General features: G+C 36.3%; 1 protein-coding gene across 1 annotated transcript in view; it reads left to right on the forward strand.

Annotated features, from left to right (window-relative positions):
- NYAP2 (neuronal tyrosine-phosphorylated phosphoinositide-3-kinase adaptor 2) overlaps window positions 1-19,523 on the forward strand; it is a 269,362-nt gene that overhangs the window by 229,558 nt on the left and 20,281 nt on the right. Inside the window, exons 5-6 of the mRNA XM_058189134.1 lie at window positions 9,105-9,314; window positions 16,782-16,885. Coding sequence (XP_058045117.1) covers window positions 9,105-9,314; window positions 16,782-16,885 — 314 coding nt within the window. The remainder of the gene's footprint in view (window positions 1-9,104; window positions 9,315-16,781; window positions 16,886-19,523) is intronic.

Below are 19,523 nucleotides of genomic sequence, written 5' to 3' on the forward strand. Positions count from 1 at the left end.
GAATAAAGTGCAGATAGGAATTGAACACTAAGTCTTTAATAGTATTACAAACTAAGTATGTCTGATATACTATTCCCTGGAGACCCTATAAAACCATTTATGAATGACTTTGAGCCATCTTGAAGGCAGTAGAGCCGAGACATATTTTTATTATTTTCTAATTCTGTAATTTAAAAAAGCAACCGGCAATAAAATATGTCTTTTGGACAGAAAAAAATAGCATAGAAAACATGCTAAGCCCAATAAACTCAATTTGGTGTTCTTTGTAGAACGGCATTCAAATTTTAGATTATTTATATATTATAAGGCCACAGAAGTGAGAAATTTTATAAATTTCTCATTCCTGTTCTTTACACTTCTGTAAATGTAGAAAGTTGCCTCACTATTCAGTATGGGATAGTTTGGTGACCTAGCTTACTATTGTTATTTGAATGCCTCAATGTCATTTGTTAATTCTTTGCATCATGTAATGGCTCTCACAAGCCAGGAACCAAGATTTCCTTCATTAAATTGTTATCCCAGAAGCAGTTCTGTTCGCTGTGCAATGCCCAATAAACTACAGACCAAGATGGAGATTTGCAAATGCTTTATTCTGCGCAGAAAAAGGATACAGGGGGATCACGCCCACTAGGTCTGTGCAAAAAGTACTCCTGTAACAGTTTTTATAGGTACTTCTCCATAAGCCTACTTTAAGCCAACATCTCTTAGGTCTCCTATGACCTTATCAATGTTGCTTTGCTTGCATTTTCAATGTATAGCAGCCGATCAGCAGATTTGCCCCTTATTTTGAGTAACATTTAGTACCCAATGCCATAATTAGTACATTAACCCCCTCCCAAAATTCTTCTTTCCCCAAGCCATAGCCTTAGCATCTATTCCTATATTTGTGGCCCTCAGGTTCCCTATTCATGCATTCGCCTTGTTCCATTACTGCATTAAGAGCAAAGATGTGTTGAGGATTTTACTAGCTAAGCTGTTTCCATTATTTCTTATGCACTAGCAACTGATTGGAAAATGTCTGCAAATAATAGTTCCCTGCTGTAGAGACTAGATTTTAGGCGGGGGGGTGTCTTATGGCCTTTCCTTCAGAATTCTAGCCTGAACATTTTAGCTTTTGCATAACTTCTTATGTTAATTTTTTGTCATTTTTATGGATAGGAGTAGCTACACATATAAACAAAATTCATCACTTTCAGTCTTCCATTTATATCACTGAAAACATACCTTATGTAAAAGATATACATTGTATCAGTGATGATGTAATATTAATGTTAATTATATCTCAGTTCTCAACCCTCAAAGATATGATGGCCTAATAGTCACCCCTGATTTAGGAGTAAAACATGAGTATCCCTCTCTGCCCGCCCATCAAAAAAATAACAACTAAAGAACTACAAATCTACAAGTATTCTTGTAGAGAAACATTTGGAAAAATCATTACAAAGTAATTTAAGGATTTCACTGGAGTAATAATTGTAAACGGTTACAAACAATAACAATAATAACCACAATAATAACAATAACATGTTGAGGTAATGAGCTGATGCAAAAGGATTCTGCCTATCAGCAGATATATCATTTGAATATACCCTGAAAAAAACTATGTTAAACCAGAATGAGCTTTGATAAACGTCTAAACCACTCATATAGCCAGTTGTCAAAACTTGCCCCATCCAATGAAGAAGAAACTCATCACGTACAGTACAGAAGCACTGAACGGAACTGGTTCCATTGTCAATGTACTCTAACATCTTTAGGCAGCATCAGCTTCAGATCTGCCTGGGTAAAATGCCTCTAATTGGTCAAGTCCTTAGGTTCTCTCATATCTCTTTAGCCATGAGGACATGCTCCTTTTCAACAGTTTCTTATTTGTTTCTTATATTTATTTGCCCTCTATCTTGTCATGGGGCTACTCTAGGAGGCTTACAACAATAAAAAGGAAGAAATGAAAAGAATGTAAACAGAAGTTAGTTAATTCCAACAATGTTGTAAAAAATGTCACCCACTCACCCACAAAGATATGGCTCCAATTCCACCTATCTTTTTGAAATGCTTTCTACTTTTCACTGTCTATCTTTATCTAATGAAGATGCAGCTTCAGATAAGACTTGGAAAAAAAACATAATTTTATTTCATTGGATTGGGCTGAAAAAGCCCGACTAATCCAAGCTCACCCAAATAATTATGTGATACAACAGAGAACTGAACCAAAGAGACCCCAAACTAAGTCTATGTTGTTGGTCACACTATTGCACTAGCTATCAATTTTTAGAGCAGCCTTTGTCCTTAAATATGTATGCATCTGGATGTTATTGAATTGCAAATTTGATTTGCAGCTGCTATGTAGATCTTTGCCAATTTGCTAATAAATTCAAAAGTTCCTCAACATTATAATCAAACTGCATTATATATGAAAGAGCTGTTCTTGTTATTCCATTACAATGGTCATTTATAATGTATTGTAGATATAAGAAAATGGCAATCCAACTTAAGTACACTTAAGTTCTTTGAGGAGGGGCTGTACACTACTTGATGTAAATAATGGTGGACTGATAAAACGGAGTTAGTAGCAGCCACAGCTGGTTTAGTCTATAAATAAAGAAGAGATGGGATAACATCGTGATGGCGAACCTATGGCACGTGGGCCTGAAGTGGCACACGGAGCCATGTTGCCTGTTCCTCTTTTGGGTTTCTGGTGCACGTGCACATGTGATGATCAGCAGTGCTGGAAACTAGAAGAGTTGGTCTTCCGTTTTCCTGCATGAGCATGCATGCCTGCCAGCTGATCATCGTGTATGCATGGGTGCCAGAAACCTGGAAGCGTAGCTGGCCGAAACCGGAAGTTCAGTAGCTGATACTGGAAGTTCATTTTCGGGTGCGCACATGCTCTGGGCAGCTGCTCTTCCGGGTTTCAGCCCAGACGCACCCGCGTGTGCTCCCTTTTCAGCACTTGGTGCCGAAAAGGTTCGCCATCCCTGAGATAGCACATGGCAGGGAATAGGAAGTGGGAAAATCTAAGAATCCATTCAAAGATTGAATGCCACATATAAAGCACAGTAGGAAGCAGCTGGAGGCTTGTTTTGCCCTCCATCCTGCTTGCGTGCCTGGCTTTTGAAACACAAATGGCAAGTTTTCATTCTAATTTTTTATTAACACTCATAGCAAATATACTAGATTCCTACCCAGAAATCCAAGTGATTATACTTGCATTGCTATTGAGAATATCTGGGATATAGTAATTAAAGGAACAAATAAAAGCTATAGTGTTGTTTATGGCAATAGCACTTAGACTTATATACCGCTTTACAGGGCTTTACAACCCTCTCTAAGCAGTTTTTACAGAGCCTGCATATTGCCCCCAACAATTTGGGTCCTCATTTTACCCACCTCGGAAGGATGGAAGGCTAAGTCAAACCCTGAGCCTCACCATCGATTACTTGTCTAACCAAGGAGAAAATGTAGATAATACAGACCTTACAAAGAAATGAAATTGTAACGGTGAAAGGCTTTACCCTGACATCTGTTTTGGAAAAATGACCTGCATAGATTATCCTTCCAGGAAATTCCTGACTCTCCTTGCTGACAACTTTCTCCTTCAAAAGGTAGAAAACACAATAGAATCAACTATAGTTGAGTGTATTTGATACAATGGTTAGATTTGATACAATCAGTGGCTAAAACTTAGTTGAAGAAGTGGAAATAACAAGAACAATAAAGCAAAGTGACTATAATGTAAGGAGTTCATCTTTTAAGGGAATCTAAAACTGACCATCAAACACAAAAAAAGTGTTTTTCTCCCTTCAATTCTTAGAGCAATACGAAGGTTCCCACAGCTGGACAAATTATTTGGAAAATGGGTTTAAAAGCTGTTGAAATCCTTAAAAGGGGTTTCTAGAAGCACAATTGCTAACAATATCATTCTTTTAAACGAAAATTACAAAGAAGTCAGGATAGCTTGAGAAAAAGCTTAGTGATGATCTGAGAACAACTACAAATACATTATTGTAATGGAAAGACAGACTTGCAAACAAAAATCATGGTATTGACCCAGAAGCAGCTATTTTGCCATTCTAGAATCCATGATCTAAGAAATTCGGTGATGTGCCATTTAATAAATGCTTATATGAATTCATTCCCAAGAGAATGCTGAGGAATGCTCAGTTAATAGCTTGTGGGGTGGGTGAGACCAGGGGTGAAATGCTCCCAGTTAAGACCGGATCAGCCAATCCAGTAGCGATAGTGAACCGGTAGTTCAGAGAACCGGTAGCAAAAATCCCTCCCCCCACCCCGCCCATGGCCACCCAATTGCCCAGTCGCCCACTTGCCCGCTGGCCACTTCTTTAAAAAAATGCTTTTAAAAGGTTAAAAAAGAGGCTCTACGATCACAGCTCAACTGCCTGATCATTAGAGCCTTTTTTTTACTTTTAAAAGCATTTTTTAACAACCTATTTGGCTGAATAGGTTGAAAAAAAAATGCTTTTAAAAGTAAAAACAAAAAGATCGTGCACCACAGCTGATAACCCTCCCATGTGCTGTTCTACTTATCCCATGCCTTCTTTTGCCGCACACTGTGTGTGTACACGTACCTTGCATTTGGTGCATGGTGCGCACTGTGCATGTGCGCATGCAGCGTGCATGCGCAGCCAGCGAACTGGTAGTAAACCAGTTCAGATTTTACTGAGGTATGATTTACAATTTATTAGGCTAAAGAATTGGTCAACGTGATAGGATGAGGTCTCAAACAGGCTGACCTTTTTATGAAGCACCATTGCTTGGAAGTACAGCTAGTTAAAACATTAGCCTACATATAACCTTACATAAAATAGTGCTTTCTTCTAAAATGAGTGTTGATATACTTGGATTTATAACAGAGAGCAGGGAAAGATGAATGAATAATACAAGCGCTGTTATTTGATACATTGTGGATTATTTAGAGAAGACTAGCTGAGAATTGCCCTCATTTAGAGATGCTTCAATTATGCCTTGTTTGCTTACTAAAAAGCTGTTCTGCAGTTTATAACAATAACATTTTATCAGTTAATAATTTCTTGGAAAGCTTGTGCCTGATCAATCAGGTAGAGTATATTCATTTGAATAATAAGAATTTTAGATAAAGCATTCCCACAGCTCTGATGTATCTGCCTCCTGTTATTGTTCAGAGTTAAGTCAAAATTTACTAAGAGACATTTTGCCAAAAAAAAAAAGCATGATATTTTAATTTTTCTATTCTACTTTGAAAATAAAATAAGACTGCTTTGCAGATTTTTTTCTAAATGGTCTTCATTTTTCTTTTCTTTTTTCCTTTTGTGGTGAATCATATTTTTCCCTCAGCAATGGGTAATTCAGGTTTTCAATGCTTTTACCAATTAGCAATAAAAAAAACTGGGGGCAAGCAAATGTACATTAGTATTGTGTCCACCTAGAAAAAATTGTGGGTGTGTTTTTCTTCTCCTTTTCTTTGCTCATAAATAAGGACTTATAATTATGAAAACTGGTTTAAAGGGCTTAGATCTAGTTTTATACTGAACTTTCTTGTTTGTTCCTTGGTTTGTAATTTTCATAACCTGCCCTAATATGTAAACTCTGGTATGGATACAATAAAATAAGAAGAAAATGGGGGGAAAAACTAAAAAAACAACAACCCTGGATTAGAAAACAACTGTCAAGATGTAGATGTACATCTTAATAGACTTGCTTTCCTTGCTGAATAGACTGCTGGAAATGAGAGAGGTCATATAATCCTCCAGATACAGAGTTCCATAACATAAGGGGCCACTACAACAGCAGCAACAAAACCTTGGTAAGGCAGTGATGCCTGATGGAACCACCGTATGGAATTTCTACTTTGCCTAAACTTCAAAGGCTTTCACTCATTATAGCCAAATGAAAGTAAAATGTCCCATTTCTGAGTTTTAACAGTCAATCAAGGTGTGGTCTTCATTTCATCTCCTATTTTAGTTTTCAAATTCTGCAATACATGGATGCATTGTCATGGATGAAAATTGAAATCTTGGTTTGTGTTTCAAGTACTTACAAATAATTTTAGTTATTCTAGTTCTGGAATAGAAGTGATAAATATGTAAAACTATAGGGAGATAAGTCCTGAACATGGATGGATGTACTTGGATGTACTTAATTGTTTGCTGCTCCATCTCAGTTAAAAATTATCAAACTTAATTTGAGAAACTAAAAGCAAAAAGGACACAAGAAGAGAAATCACAAATATGGATTTAAGTGAAGCAAGAAATTTCAACTTTGGGCAAAACAAATTATCTTTTCACATTCATCAAAGAATATTAAATCAAGAAACAAATTCATCCCTATACATACAGACAATATTGTTCTCTAAATAATTTTCTCTACTTTATGTCTTCCTCAGGGTTTTTTTTAAGTTTAGAAAAATATTGGTGATTTTAAAGCTGTGTTTTTGCACAATTTTATTGCACAATATTTTACACAATATCATGTGGATAAAGAATAAACATTGATAGACTACAGGACCATTCAGACTGCTTTTTTTCTTATAGCTTCATTAGTTTTTAAACAAATTGAGAAGGGAAGTTTGTCATGTAAGTATATTAAATATCCTGTTGGTGACAATTTTTTGTTGTTGTTTACATTTATACCCCGCCCTTCTCCGAAGACTCAGGGCGGCTTACAATGTATAAGGCAATAATCTCATTCTTTTGTATATTTTTTTACAAAGTCAACTTATTGCACCCCCAACAATCTGGGTCCTCATTTTACCTACCTTATAAAGGATGGAAGGCTGAGTCAACCTTGGGCCGGGCTCGAACCTGCAGTAATTGCAGGCTCTGTGTTCTAATAACAGGCTTCTCTACTGCCTGAGCTATCCCGGCCACAATCTGTATGTCTGCACAGCAATGACCTTAAATGAACAGTATTTGCAGTATTTCATCCAAAGAATTGGAGAGAAACTATGCCAGTATTCTGAATTGGTAGCTGGTATTTTTTGGAATAGAATCATTGAGTAGAATCATTCTTAACCCTGGTATCACAGATTTCATATAAATGCTTCTTTTTTGATTCCTGAGCATCCTTGCTTCCAATCTGACCCATGCTTCTGTACCTTTCTCATATCTCATTCCTTTTACCTATAATTGGTATCAGTTCTTCATTACAATTGTATTTTGCAATAATTGTGTTATGAGCAACTCCACATGGAGGGACTGAGAGATGGGAAAAAAATGCATCCTGCTTTGTTCTGTGGTGGTATACTGAAAAACACAAGCCTTATGAGCTTATATAAGGGTGGAAGGCTGAGTCAACCTTGGGCGGGCTCGAACCTGCAGTAATTGCAGGCTCTGTGTTCTAATAACAGGCTTCTCTACTGCCTGAGCTATCCCGGCCACAATCTGTATGTCTGCACAGCAATGACCTTAAATGAACAGTATTTGCAGTATTTCATCCAAAGAATTGGAGAGAAACTATGCCAGTATTCTGAATTGGTAGCTGGTATTTTTTGGAATAGAATCATTGAGTAGAATCATTCTTAACCCTGGTATCACAGATTTCATATAAATGCTTCTTTTTTGATTCCTGAGCATCCTTGCTTCCAATCTGACCCATGCTTCTGTACCTTTCTCATATCTCATTCCTTTTACCTATAATTGGTATCAGTTCTTCATTACAATTGTATTTTGCTATAATTGTGTTATGAGCAACTCCACATGGAGGGACTGAGAGATGGGGAAAAAATGCATCCTGCTTTGTTCTGTGGTGGTATACTGAAAAACACAAGCCTTATGAGCTTATATAAGGGTGCTACATCTGTCTAAAGTGTTTCTTCCACATTGAATGTTTTTAATTTTTTTTATAAGGCTGTAGTTTTAAGAACATGGTTATCTTCCTTTTTTTTTTTTGTTTACATTTATATCCCGCCCTTCTCCGAAGACTCAGGGCGGCTTACAGTGTGTAAGGCAATAGTCTCATTCTATTTGTATATTTACAAAGTCAACTTATTGCCCCCCCAACAATCTGGCTCCTCATTTTACCTACCTTATAAAGGATGGAAGGCTGAGTCAACCTTGGACCTGGTGGGGCTTGAACCTGCAGTAATTGCAGGCAGCTGTGTTTAATAACAGGCTTCTTACAGCCTGAGCTGTGAAGATATTCACAGCACAGGTGGCATGGAAATAATATCAGGAATTGACCTCAGTTTGAATTTTATATATCAGTGAGAAAATGTACATAGGAGTTATACTCACAAGATGATTTCATGAAATATTTGAACATACCTTGAATTATTTGCAAAAAAATAATAATAAAGGTAAGATACAAAATAAACAAAATAGATTTCTAATTTAGCTGAAGTCTTTCCATCCAAATAGGTCACAAGTAATACGAAGCAACTATAATTCTTGATTACCATATTTTGGGGAGTATAAGACACACTTTTTCCTCCCCTAAAAGTGGGTGAAAATTTGGGTGTGTCGTATACACTGAATGTAGCCAAAAATGCAAGGCACAGAGGAGGCAATGGTCTGTGGCAATCCCTGCAGCCTGGAACAGCTGATTGGGGGTATTCTGGGAGGCCAATCCACCCGCCAATCAGCTGCTCGTGCTGAATCAGGCTGCAATAATGTGCTGAAGCTGACCTGGCTGTTCGCTACTTGCTGCAAGGACTGTCAGAGTTTGCAGCAGCAAGCAAAACACAAGCAGGGGAGAGGAGTTCAGTTTTAGTTTCAGAGATCAGCACAGCATGCAGCTTTAGAACAATTTCACTAAGCCATGCCCAGGCTCCTTGCTGTCTCCTTCCTTGTTGCTCACAGAGCAAATACTGTTTCAGTTTCCAAACAGTCTCACACACTGACAGGCCACTAGCCAGATTAATACTGATGGATGCTGGTAGGCAGAGGCAGAATTTTTTTTCTTATTTTCCTCCCCCAAAATTAAGGTGCGTCTTAAACTCTGGAGCCTTTTATATGCCAAAAAATATGGTAATTTGTTTAAATTTTTGCTTATTATGTACAGTACATTTACAGTAGAAATCAGGCAGTAGCTTACTGACCTGGGAAAAAGTAGTGTATTGATGCAATTAATTTGCACTTTGTAATGGCGTATGAACTTCGTATATTTTGCAGAACCATTAGAGGAACTAAAGATAAGAAGTCACAGTACCGAACCATTACCAAAGCTGGAAAACAAAGAAAAAGGAGGTCATCATGGGTCATCTTCCAGAGAGCCAATAAAAGCTCAGGAATGGGATGGAACACCAGGACCATCACTTGTGTCTAACCGACTTGGAAGGTCTTCTGTTAGTCCAACCATGTTGGCAGGAAATAATAGTTCAGGTAGGTATAATTAGACCCATTTGCATAGCAGTACAATAAACAAATAGTACTATGGATTTCTAGTGAAAGTATTTGTGAAATTCACAAAAATCAAGATTGCTTCAACATGGATGATACTTCAGCTAAATGTAATCAGGTGATAATTATCTTTCTTTGGCCAAAATTATATGCCAAACAAGAACATGGAAATACTTGTCTAATTGCAATCTATTTTAATTCTTCTCCATTTTTAAATTTTCTGTAAATTATTTTCTATGTATGCATTCTTGTATACTCTTTTGTGACATTTTGATTAGTTTTATGAGTAATATTGCACATGTACAGGTTATATTATTGCACAATTATTTTAATTGATGAATGATCAATTCATCTACTACTATGGTTTTTTTAAATGACATGATTTTACTATGATTTTCTACTATGATTTTTCTAATACTATGGTTTTTACTACTATGATTTTTTAAGAAAATGTGCTTCTATGACTTTTTTTAAAAAACTGAAATAACAGACAAGAAATGTAATCCAAATATCTCTATACAATGTGCTTCTATTATTATTTTTAAAAATTGAAATAACAGACAAGAAATCTAATACAAATATCTCTATACAATGTGCTTCTATTATTTTTTTAAAAAATTGAAATAACAGACAAGAAATCTAATACAAATATCTCTATACAACCCTAAAATAGTTTACTTTAGTTCATAACTATGATTTACTCACAATTCTGAACTTTTTGATAGCTTAATTTCTACATTTGGCTTGTTGTTAGCTAAAACTTTTGATTTTGTTCCAGTGAATTTATGAAATCCTAGTTAAAACTGAATTGTTGATTAGGAACAACAGTCAAGTATTCTTTTAGCAAGAGGGAATTTCATCACCAGAATAATCTCTTATGGCTAGTATATTGCTGGCATATAAAGAATAATCCCCACTAGATTTTAGTTGCTAGGCAGGTACAGAAGGGAGTTCACACTATACAAACAATATAAGGCATTGTATGCCATTACAAGTACTTCAAACTTAGTAAATTAGCAGCAACCTAACCATGACAATTTGGACTGGCTGCAACTTCTAGCTCAACCTCAAAGGTAACCCAGGTATTGAACTGAAATTACTCAGTCAAGACCCAATTCTATGATCATGCTTTGCAAAACACAGGGAGCTAAATAAAACTAAACAAGTAGGAAATGAATGCTGTCTATCAAGTTTGCATTGCTTCAGATTTAAAGGGCAGGGGATAGCATGTCCATGGGGGTACTAAATGGATCACCAGAGGATAATGCTTAAAGTTGCTGCACCTTTTCCTGTGATCCCAAGATATCCAACTGCAGCGGAATTGTAGGAAAAAAACACATTGGACTATTAACAGGTGCCATTTTCTCTTTGAAGCTAGAACATTGTAAAGCTTTGTTACCTACATACATCCATAGGAAATTCGACCACAGGAAATACAGTATCAGTTTTTTTCATGTGAAATTTGAACTAAAGATTAGAAGTATAAAAAGCAGATCAGTAGTCTGAAGACAATTTTAAAAAATAAATAATAGTTGACTTCTCTTTTACTTGCCAAATCAGCTACTTCTGTATAAAAATTATCTTTGCTTGCTGTTTATATTTGCTTGCTGTAAGGATGAGTAGAAAGTTTTCAGCAATGGAACCAGCTGAGGCTGGTTTTACACAGTGAGATAAAGGAAACTCATGGTAGTTTTCATGTTTCCACTATAATGAAAATTGAAAGCAAGAGGGCATCCTCCCCCCCAAGTCCTCATCCATCCTAAAGTATAGCTGTGCTCTGAATTTTTTTCATCCTGTCTTTCTGTTGTAGATTGTTGCTACTATGTGATGTTGGCCAATTAGATCCAATTTTTTTCCTTTCTCACCATAAGCGACATGCTACAATACTGTACCACTGAGAGCAAACTAATTCCCTACTGAATCTGCAAATATAATGTTGCCCTTGACTGCTGTGTTCATTCTTGTATTTTGTAGCTTTTCAATAATGCTGCAAGGATGTTTTTTCTCTGATGGATTTAAGACATCTTCCACCAGAGAGTTCAGAAAGGAAACAGATTTCAGTGATTTTTTTTAATACATGCCACCTCCTTAAGAATATGCTGTTGCTTTTTCAGTGAAGACCACAAAATGGAATTCTTTAGTGAGCTTAATAGTGATTGTTTTGAAGAACATTTTCTACAAGCTTATAGCTGCTAGAAGGTGGTATTTTCAATTGCCATCTGCTGTTGGAAACATGCACTGCATCTCATTTCCAAATACTTCCAATATTATGTTTCCTATGTCTGGATATTTTTAATAACTTAATATTCCAGATCTAGCCAAATCATTCAGCAAATCATTTAGCAAAACAGAATGCTTGCCAAATCATTTGACAAAACAGAAAATAATGAAGGACCTATTCTACTTGACTCTTAAACTTAGATGTTATGATAAAATTGTGGAAAAGAAAAAGATGCTCTTCTCTCTTTCTTGTTTCTTCTTTGAAATGTGATTTTAATTCACTTCTGAATATTTAATAGATGAATATATAGTATATGATTATACGCCCACTATCCCTGTATACAGAAACGTGTATATACATAATCCCAATACTGGTGTTGTTCGAAGTTGCTGAATCAAATATATGAAATATAAATGATGTGCAAGGAGTATTTCCAGAAAAATGGTAATTCTGATTGCAGTTGTGAAGAAGTTCTGATCTTTGTATGGACTGTGATGGATTTTAATTTCTGTGTTCCTACATAGAAAGCCAGAGCCTCATATCCCATTGTATAAAAATGGCATGTCTGGTCTATTCCACATGCTGGATAAAAGAGTCAGCTGAAAATTGAAGAAGCAGCCCTAACCTTCCTACTTTCGTTGACACACAATACGTAGGAGATGAGTAGAATCATTTCTGCAGATAAAAAGGCCTTCAGTGAGATATGTAATAAGTGTAGAAAATCAGTGGTGAAATCCTCCGTGGATTGCCACTGGTACATTGCCCGTGGATGGGCGGTAAACGCCAAAACATGCCAACAGCACACTGCATGTGCCTGCACAGTACACACCAAACACACGCTGTGTGTGCACACATGTGCAGTATGCGCCAAACATGTGCTTCACGTGGAAAAAGAAGGCTTAACAAGGTAAGCTGAAAACGCACTTATTTATTCAAGCGGGACTGGCCTAAAATTTTATTGGGTTAAAATTTTATTGGGTTATTTATATTTTAATATTTTAATTCGTTTTAAATCTGGCCACTTTATAATATGTTTGTTTTAATCTCTTTTAATATTGATACTGTGATTTTTTACCTGGCTGTACACCGCCCTGAGTCCTTCGGGAGAAGGGCGGTATAAAAATTGAATAAAATAAAATAAAAAAAATAAGTAGAACAGTGAAGGGGGGAACAGCTGTGCCGCGCAATTTAGATTCACTAGAAAACAGGATTTCCTGCTTTCTAGCGAATAAAAATTGCGCGGCACAGCTGATTGCTGGAAATACTGGTTTGGATGAATGGTTAGCTTTTATCACTACCGGTTTGCCTGAACCGGTTTGAATCGGTAGCATTTCACCCCTGTAGAAAATGTTTTGAAATGAGTGCATAATGTCACAATCTCACAAATATTTATTTTAAAGAATGCTATACAGTTTTCATGGCAAATAAAAAAATATTCCTAAAGTGTAGTCTATTTGATTGCCTACATCATTGCTCAGTTATTTTTTACTATAACTACTATCATTACCACTACTATGATTTGAACCCTTTGGAACATCTTACAAGCTATGTCCTAAGTTAAATATATATATATATATATAGGATTCTTTTTTTTTCTAAAAAGGAAATCTTATTAAGTAATTTTTCCTGCAAAATATTATTTGCAATATTAATTAAAATAATTGCAATATGAAAAATATTTACAACTCTTTGAATTTTCCTAGTGATCTGGACTACAAAGACCTAAATGTTTCATGTCTATGGGGATGTTTCCTTTGTCAAATTGAATTAGTATGATGTGTCTCTGGAAGGGAAAGCAATGATATTATGTGTTTTTAAAAATTCATGTTGGAAATGTTGTGCATATCTAATATGTAGTATTGTGACAGCCTGATTGTTGTAGTTTGTAGAATTGATTTTATCTTCTTAACATGCAAAAACAGCAAAATACATCTGAATGGTGGTGATGGTGAAGGCTTTAAAGAAAAATATGTATTTACTATTTTTTTTTCTTTCCAAACTCTGATCCTGGGAGACTGCATGGCAAGTTTTCTTGGCAAGGTTTTTCAGACATGGTTAGCAATTGCCTCCTTCCTGAGTGTGTTTTTAGTTGGCTTTGTGCCTAAGAGTACAAGGGTAGAAAACACACTCATCCAGTTTCTAGCCTGATGCCTTAACTCAGGAGTGTCAAACTCATGTCGTCACAGCGGCATCACGTGACATATTGGGACCTTTTCCCCCTTCGCTAAACTGGGCGTGGGCGTGGCCAGCACATGACACATCATCAAATTCCCACCGTGGGCTGGGAGTTTGAGAGCCCTGCCTTAACTACTATACCAGCACACCACTCTAAACCCCAAGAATTAGGACTGCTACTTCAATACTTCAGCTTCTCCCAAGGAATCAATATCTTTGGTGGCAACCACTCCAACTCTCTCTAAATTGCTCCAAAGTCTGATTTTGAATGCTATAACTGGCCCGTGGGCTGCAAGCTGCCCACCCTTGGTCTAGATGTTACTATTTAACTTTGGAAACTGGCAACACACAGTATGACAGTTTGAACTCTGAAACTTCTATAGGTTTAAATTAGGTCCTTAGCAAGTCACTGGCCTTTTTAAGAATAAACAACATTCCAATTTTCACAAAATGCTTCTTGTTTATAATTTCTGGACAGGATATAAGACAGACACGGACCTAGATCAGAAGTATTCTATGGTACCTTGGTTAAATTGGTAAACTGATCATTATTGGAGAACCAATTAAATCAAAGGTGTGGAAACTTCTCTAGGGAGGAGGAAGTATAGGAGGCCAAGAAGTTGCAGAGGGCTTGAGAGATGGGGGATGAAACATCACTACTCTCTCTCTCTCTCTACACAGTAATATAATGACAGCAAAAACCCAACAGAATAAATGTCTAAATACCCTGAAAATGAGATCATAAACCAGAAAGAAAAAAAATTACATGCAAGATTGTTGGAATGCAAATGTAAACATTTCATTCCTAGTTACATAACTAAGGCTTTTGAATATCGTATAGGAATGAATAAACTTTACAGTCTTCCCCAGCCTGTTAGTTTCTAGCTGGGTTGGCCAACAGTAGCAATGGTAGAACTTATCGGGAGGCTCCCAGGCTATGCAGGATAAATATAATAACATTCATCGTATGAACAGTAGCATTAGTCTCTCAAATGAAAAGTGGATTTGATAGAAATAAAACATTTCCATTTGTTCTATTCTCTTGTAAATAATTAATTTATACTAATAAACAAGACTTTCCCCCTATTATTTTGGAAGCAAAAAGATAAGAGTGTGGAGCATTCACAGGACGCTTCTAAAATGAGAGAACTTGACATTTTTATAGGCATATCATCCTGGAAATTAAAGAAGAACAAACACTATCTCTCTCTTTCTTTGATGTCAGATGAAAGGATTTTGTTATTATAGACATCTTTAAGGATGATGTGCATGCCTAGCTGAAAAGGCTGGATTTTATTGTATACAACTCAGAAATTGTGGTAGGCAATGATTTGAAGGATTTTTCTTTTCTTCTTTTTTTTATGATCAGCAATATACAATGGCCTAAGATGGTGATAACAGCAAGCATGCACAGCTACTAAATCTATACTATCTATTTATAATATAACTATTAAGAGATAAGTATTAAGTTGACCACTTCATATTCTATTGGAATGAAAGAAAACAGTGGAAATTATATCTCAAAAGTGCTTTTTTCAAAAAGCAACTGGACTGTTTTTTGAGGAAGAAGAAGATGCTTGCTTCCGCAGCTTCTTTGATGAATGTCTTCTTCCTCAAAAAACAGACCAGTTGCCTTTTGAAAAAAGCCCCTTTGAGACAACTATGACATGGATGACTGAGAATCTTCATCGACAATGGAAATTGTGGCAGAAAAAGGCTTCTAATTTTTTCAGGTCAACAGTGATAAAGAATTAACCCTTTGTTTTCATCAAACATTCACAGCTACCAATTCTACACATATTCTGTTTATGTATGAAATAATTATCAAGACACTAATGAAAGATATTGTCTCCCTCAAGTTACATTTGACTCCTGATGATTTCATAGACACATTCATGCAGTTTTCTTGGCAACCATACAGATCTGATTCCACACTGTCTTTTTCTGTGACATTTAAACTATGTTCATGGTATTTATTGGTAGTTTCTCATCAGTGTAATAACCAGGCCTAACTCTGCTTTGTTTCTAAGCCAAGACAACATTGGTCACACAGATGCTGCTACTACAGAAAGTATTCAGTCAATTAAAAAACAAAGCATAATAGTGAAATATAGATCTTTTTTAGAGATGAAAAAGTGGCAAAAAATATTGTATTAGCTCTTTTCCAATAGCAGTTTGAGGAAAGGTGAAACTTAGTCTTATCAGGTTCACCTTTAGCATATAGCCACAGGATGGGGAACTGAGAAAGGAGGCACTGGATCAACATGTTTTAAAGCAATGTATTTGTAAAGTTTGAAAATTCTGGATTCCTTTAGTAAGAGAAGTGGGTTCCCCATAGGACACATGTAGCCCCCTAGCCCTTTTTTTTGCAAACCCTGAATCCTCCCCTGAGTGTACAATAAAATTCAGCAACACAACTTTTCTAGCAAAATAAGCAGAAACCCATCAACATTCAAAAAAGAATAAAACAAGTGAAGAAAACCAACACAGACAGTGCTGTGCCCTATATTTGAAAGCCTGTGGTTAGTCCTCTAAAATAAAAAATCATCCTTAATATTTGAGGGACATCACTTGATTACATGAGTAGGCAGGATTAGGTGTTGGGAGAGAAGCACGTCCATGAGATGCTTCTTTTAGAGTTTCAGCTAGAGGTTTCCCAGATTTTCCAACTTTTTTTAAAAATTTATTTATTTGTCAAAACATTATATACAAGCACATATAATGAAAGAAAACAATAGGACAGGAACGGTAGGCACTTTTGTGCACTTATACGTGCCCCTTATAGTCCTCTTAGGAATGGGGTGAGGTTAACTTCAAATGACAGGAAACATTGCCTTCATTTTCAGCAGCCATGATTAAAAAGTTTAAATTTAACAGTAACAGAGCTGAGAGGGACCTTGGAGGTCATCTAGCCCAACCCCCTGCTCACCCAGGAGACCTGTACTAGGATTTGAAGAGCTCCATGAAGCCCTGGAGCTACAGTTTATCCAGATTGGTCCCTTAATTTAAGAGAGTGTAGAAGACTTCTCTAATCCGTTCATTTTCCTTTCCAGAACCGAAATCAAGCTGCAGATTAGGGAGATCTGCTTCCACATCAGGTGTTCCTCCTCCCTGTGTTCCTCCTCTCAGGCAAGCCAGTGAACTGCAACCGAGCCAGGTACCATCGTTAGCCAATCGTGAATGACTTCCTGTGATTCAACATGCCAAATGTTCTCCCTTCTGTGTTTGTCTACCATCTGTTATTGTAAATTGTTCTTCTGCGTGTTTTGGTTTGATTTCTGTTTTTATGATATATGTGTGTGTGTGTCTCCCTTTCATAAGCAAAGAAATCTTATCGTTCCTAGCATCAAGCTTTCTTTGCAATGGTCTCCTCTTTTAACATTTATTTGTCTCCATTCTGTAATATGAATATGGATCCTTTTTTTAACTCTATATGTAGTTGGTTGAATATCTTGTTTTGTTTTCTTTTTAAAAAATGGTCCTGTGTAGTAATTTTCTTTTCTGAAAAATTCTGCTGAAAAGCAACATTTTATAAATTTGTGTTTTATATAATGTATATTTCTTTCAAGCATCTTGTCTATGCCATTTTGTACTAGACTTCTCAGTGAATTTGTATACACAGTTTGAACTTGAATCTCTTTGTATTCTGTCATTTTTAGATACAGTAAGTGCATGAATAATTAAATAAAATTAGTGTGTGTGTGTATATACATACACATATACCATGGTTGTGTGTGTATGCATATATACTGTATATACACACATAAATCCATGCACATACATGCTCAGAAACACACATTTAATAAAAGGCTTATTTTCTATTTATCAGAAGTAATTTTGTTCCTTTGAAACTCCTAAATTACATATAATCATATTGGGACTGATATTCCATTTTTATAAAATAGCAAAGACCTTACAATATGCTCTCTAGATGTTAATGGACTTTTCATGGACTATGAATACCTGGGAAATTGATGTGTTCTTTGAACATGGATTTGTATTTTCCTTCAATAGTGGGGTTCCAATGGAAGGATACATGTTATTTAATATTTGGGTACTGGACAGGTTTTGCTGTGTGCCAGTATGCAAATTGGTATGGTCTTCAAACTGTTTGAGAAAATTTATATGTTAAAGGAAATGTAATTCTTTGAATAAAAGCTGTTAGGAATAATTTTTTTCCCTCTGTAGCTTATCGAAGCAATCTTTACATACTGAGAAAGAAAAGTTGTCTCATTCAATTTTTATCAAGAAGCATTTGGGCTTTTTTCCTCAATACAGGGATTCATTAATGTGACTTGTAGACCATATCTAATTGTTCAGCTGCTTTTTCTAGGCGGTTTATGATTTTTTCTATATGTTAGTCCACATTTTGACTCTACAGTTATATTGCCCTCTAGTGTAATTTACTCCCAATAAATATATTCATGTGTTGTAGATAAATAGTGCATTTGAGACTCTCTGCTCATAACAGAAAGCAACTATTCTCTTCCCAAATGTGTCTCAAGTTTCAGTCTGTTTGCCACCAGCTCATATAGATGCAATACTGTCCTAGGTTTTGAAAATTTGAATGAAGGACACCTCGACTTATGACCATTTGTTTAATGATCTTTTGTAGTTACAACGGCATTGAAAATAGTGACAGATGATCTCTTCCAGTTATGGCCATCACAGCATTGCTGCAAACACATGATAAAAATTCATGTGCTTGCCAACTTCACAGTAGTCGCAGCACAACATGATCACCATTTGTGTCCTTCCCAGGGAATTTCCAATAAGCAAACTCTAATGGGGAAAGCAACCTTTCTTAGCAACCACATGCTTCACTTTATGATCACAGCAAAAACTTATAGAATCAAATGTGACTCACTTAAAAACCTCCTTGTTTAGTGATGAAAGTTCTAGTTCCAGTTGTGGTCATAAGTTGAGGACTACCTATAGGTAGCAGAAGAAAGTGACAGAATTCTTTTGTTGGAATATTTTGCAGGTCCTCAAAACTTTGTAAACTCTTCATTAAACCCTTCAATCTAACACAGCAGGAAAAGAACTAGGCGACAATCTCTTTATCCCAATGAACTATTTTATTTGAAGTGAGGTTTTGTTTTATGCTTCAGATGTGATAGACTTATCTTACAAACTTGTACCTTGTGCAGAATGTCACCAAAATTATACCTTTAAGAGATTAATAAGGCAAAGGTTCCCCTCACACATATGTGCTAGTCGTTCCCAACTCTAGGGGGTGGTGCTCATCTCCATTTCAAAGCTGAAGAGCCAGTGCTGTCCAAAGACATGTGGCCAGCATGACTAAATGCCAAAGGTGCACAGAACGCTGTTACCTTCCCACCAAAGGTTGTCCCTATTTTTCTACTCGCATTTTTTACATGCTTTCGAACTGCTAGGTTGGCAGAAGCTGGGACAAGTAATAGGAGCTCACCCGGTTATGTGGCACTAAGGATTCGAACCGCTGAACCGGCGACTTTTCAATCGACAAGCTCAGCATCTTAGCCACTGATCCACTTCATCCCTTCCTTCAAGAGGTAGAATGAGGCAATTTAGACCATCTGGGGAGAAAGAGTAGACTGGAGGAGGATCTATTTAGCAGACTGGCAAAGTGATATTGTCCTAAACCTGATATGTAATAACTACTGGAAAATATTCTTCCTGCCATGATGGTATTTCATCCATATCCTTTCCTTATTTTGAAATGAACAATCATGCTGTAAGCATATCTATTTAGTGTTTTGCTATATATTTTATTGGATATGTAGCCACATTAGCTATATTATAAAATGGGACGC

This window comes from Ahaetulla prasina, chromosome 6 (assembly GCF_028640845.1).
Source record: "Ahaetulla prasina isolate Xishuangbanna chromosome 6, ASM2864084v1, whole genome shotgun sequence".
NCBI lineage: Eukaryota > Metazoa > Chordata > Lepidosauria > Squamata > Colubridae > Ahaetulla > Ahaetulla prasina.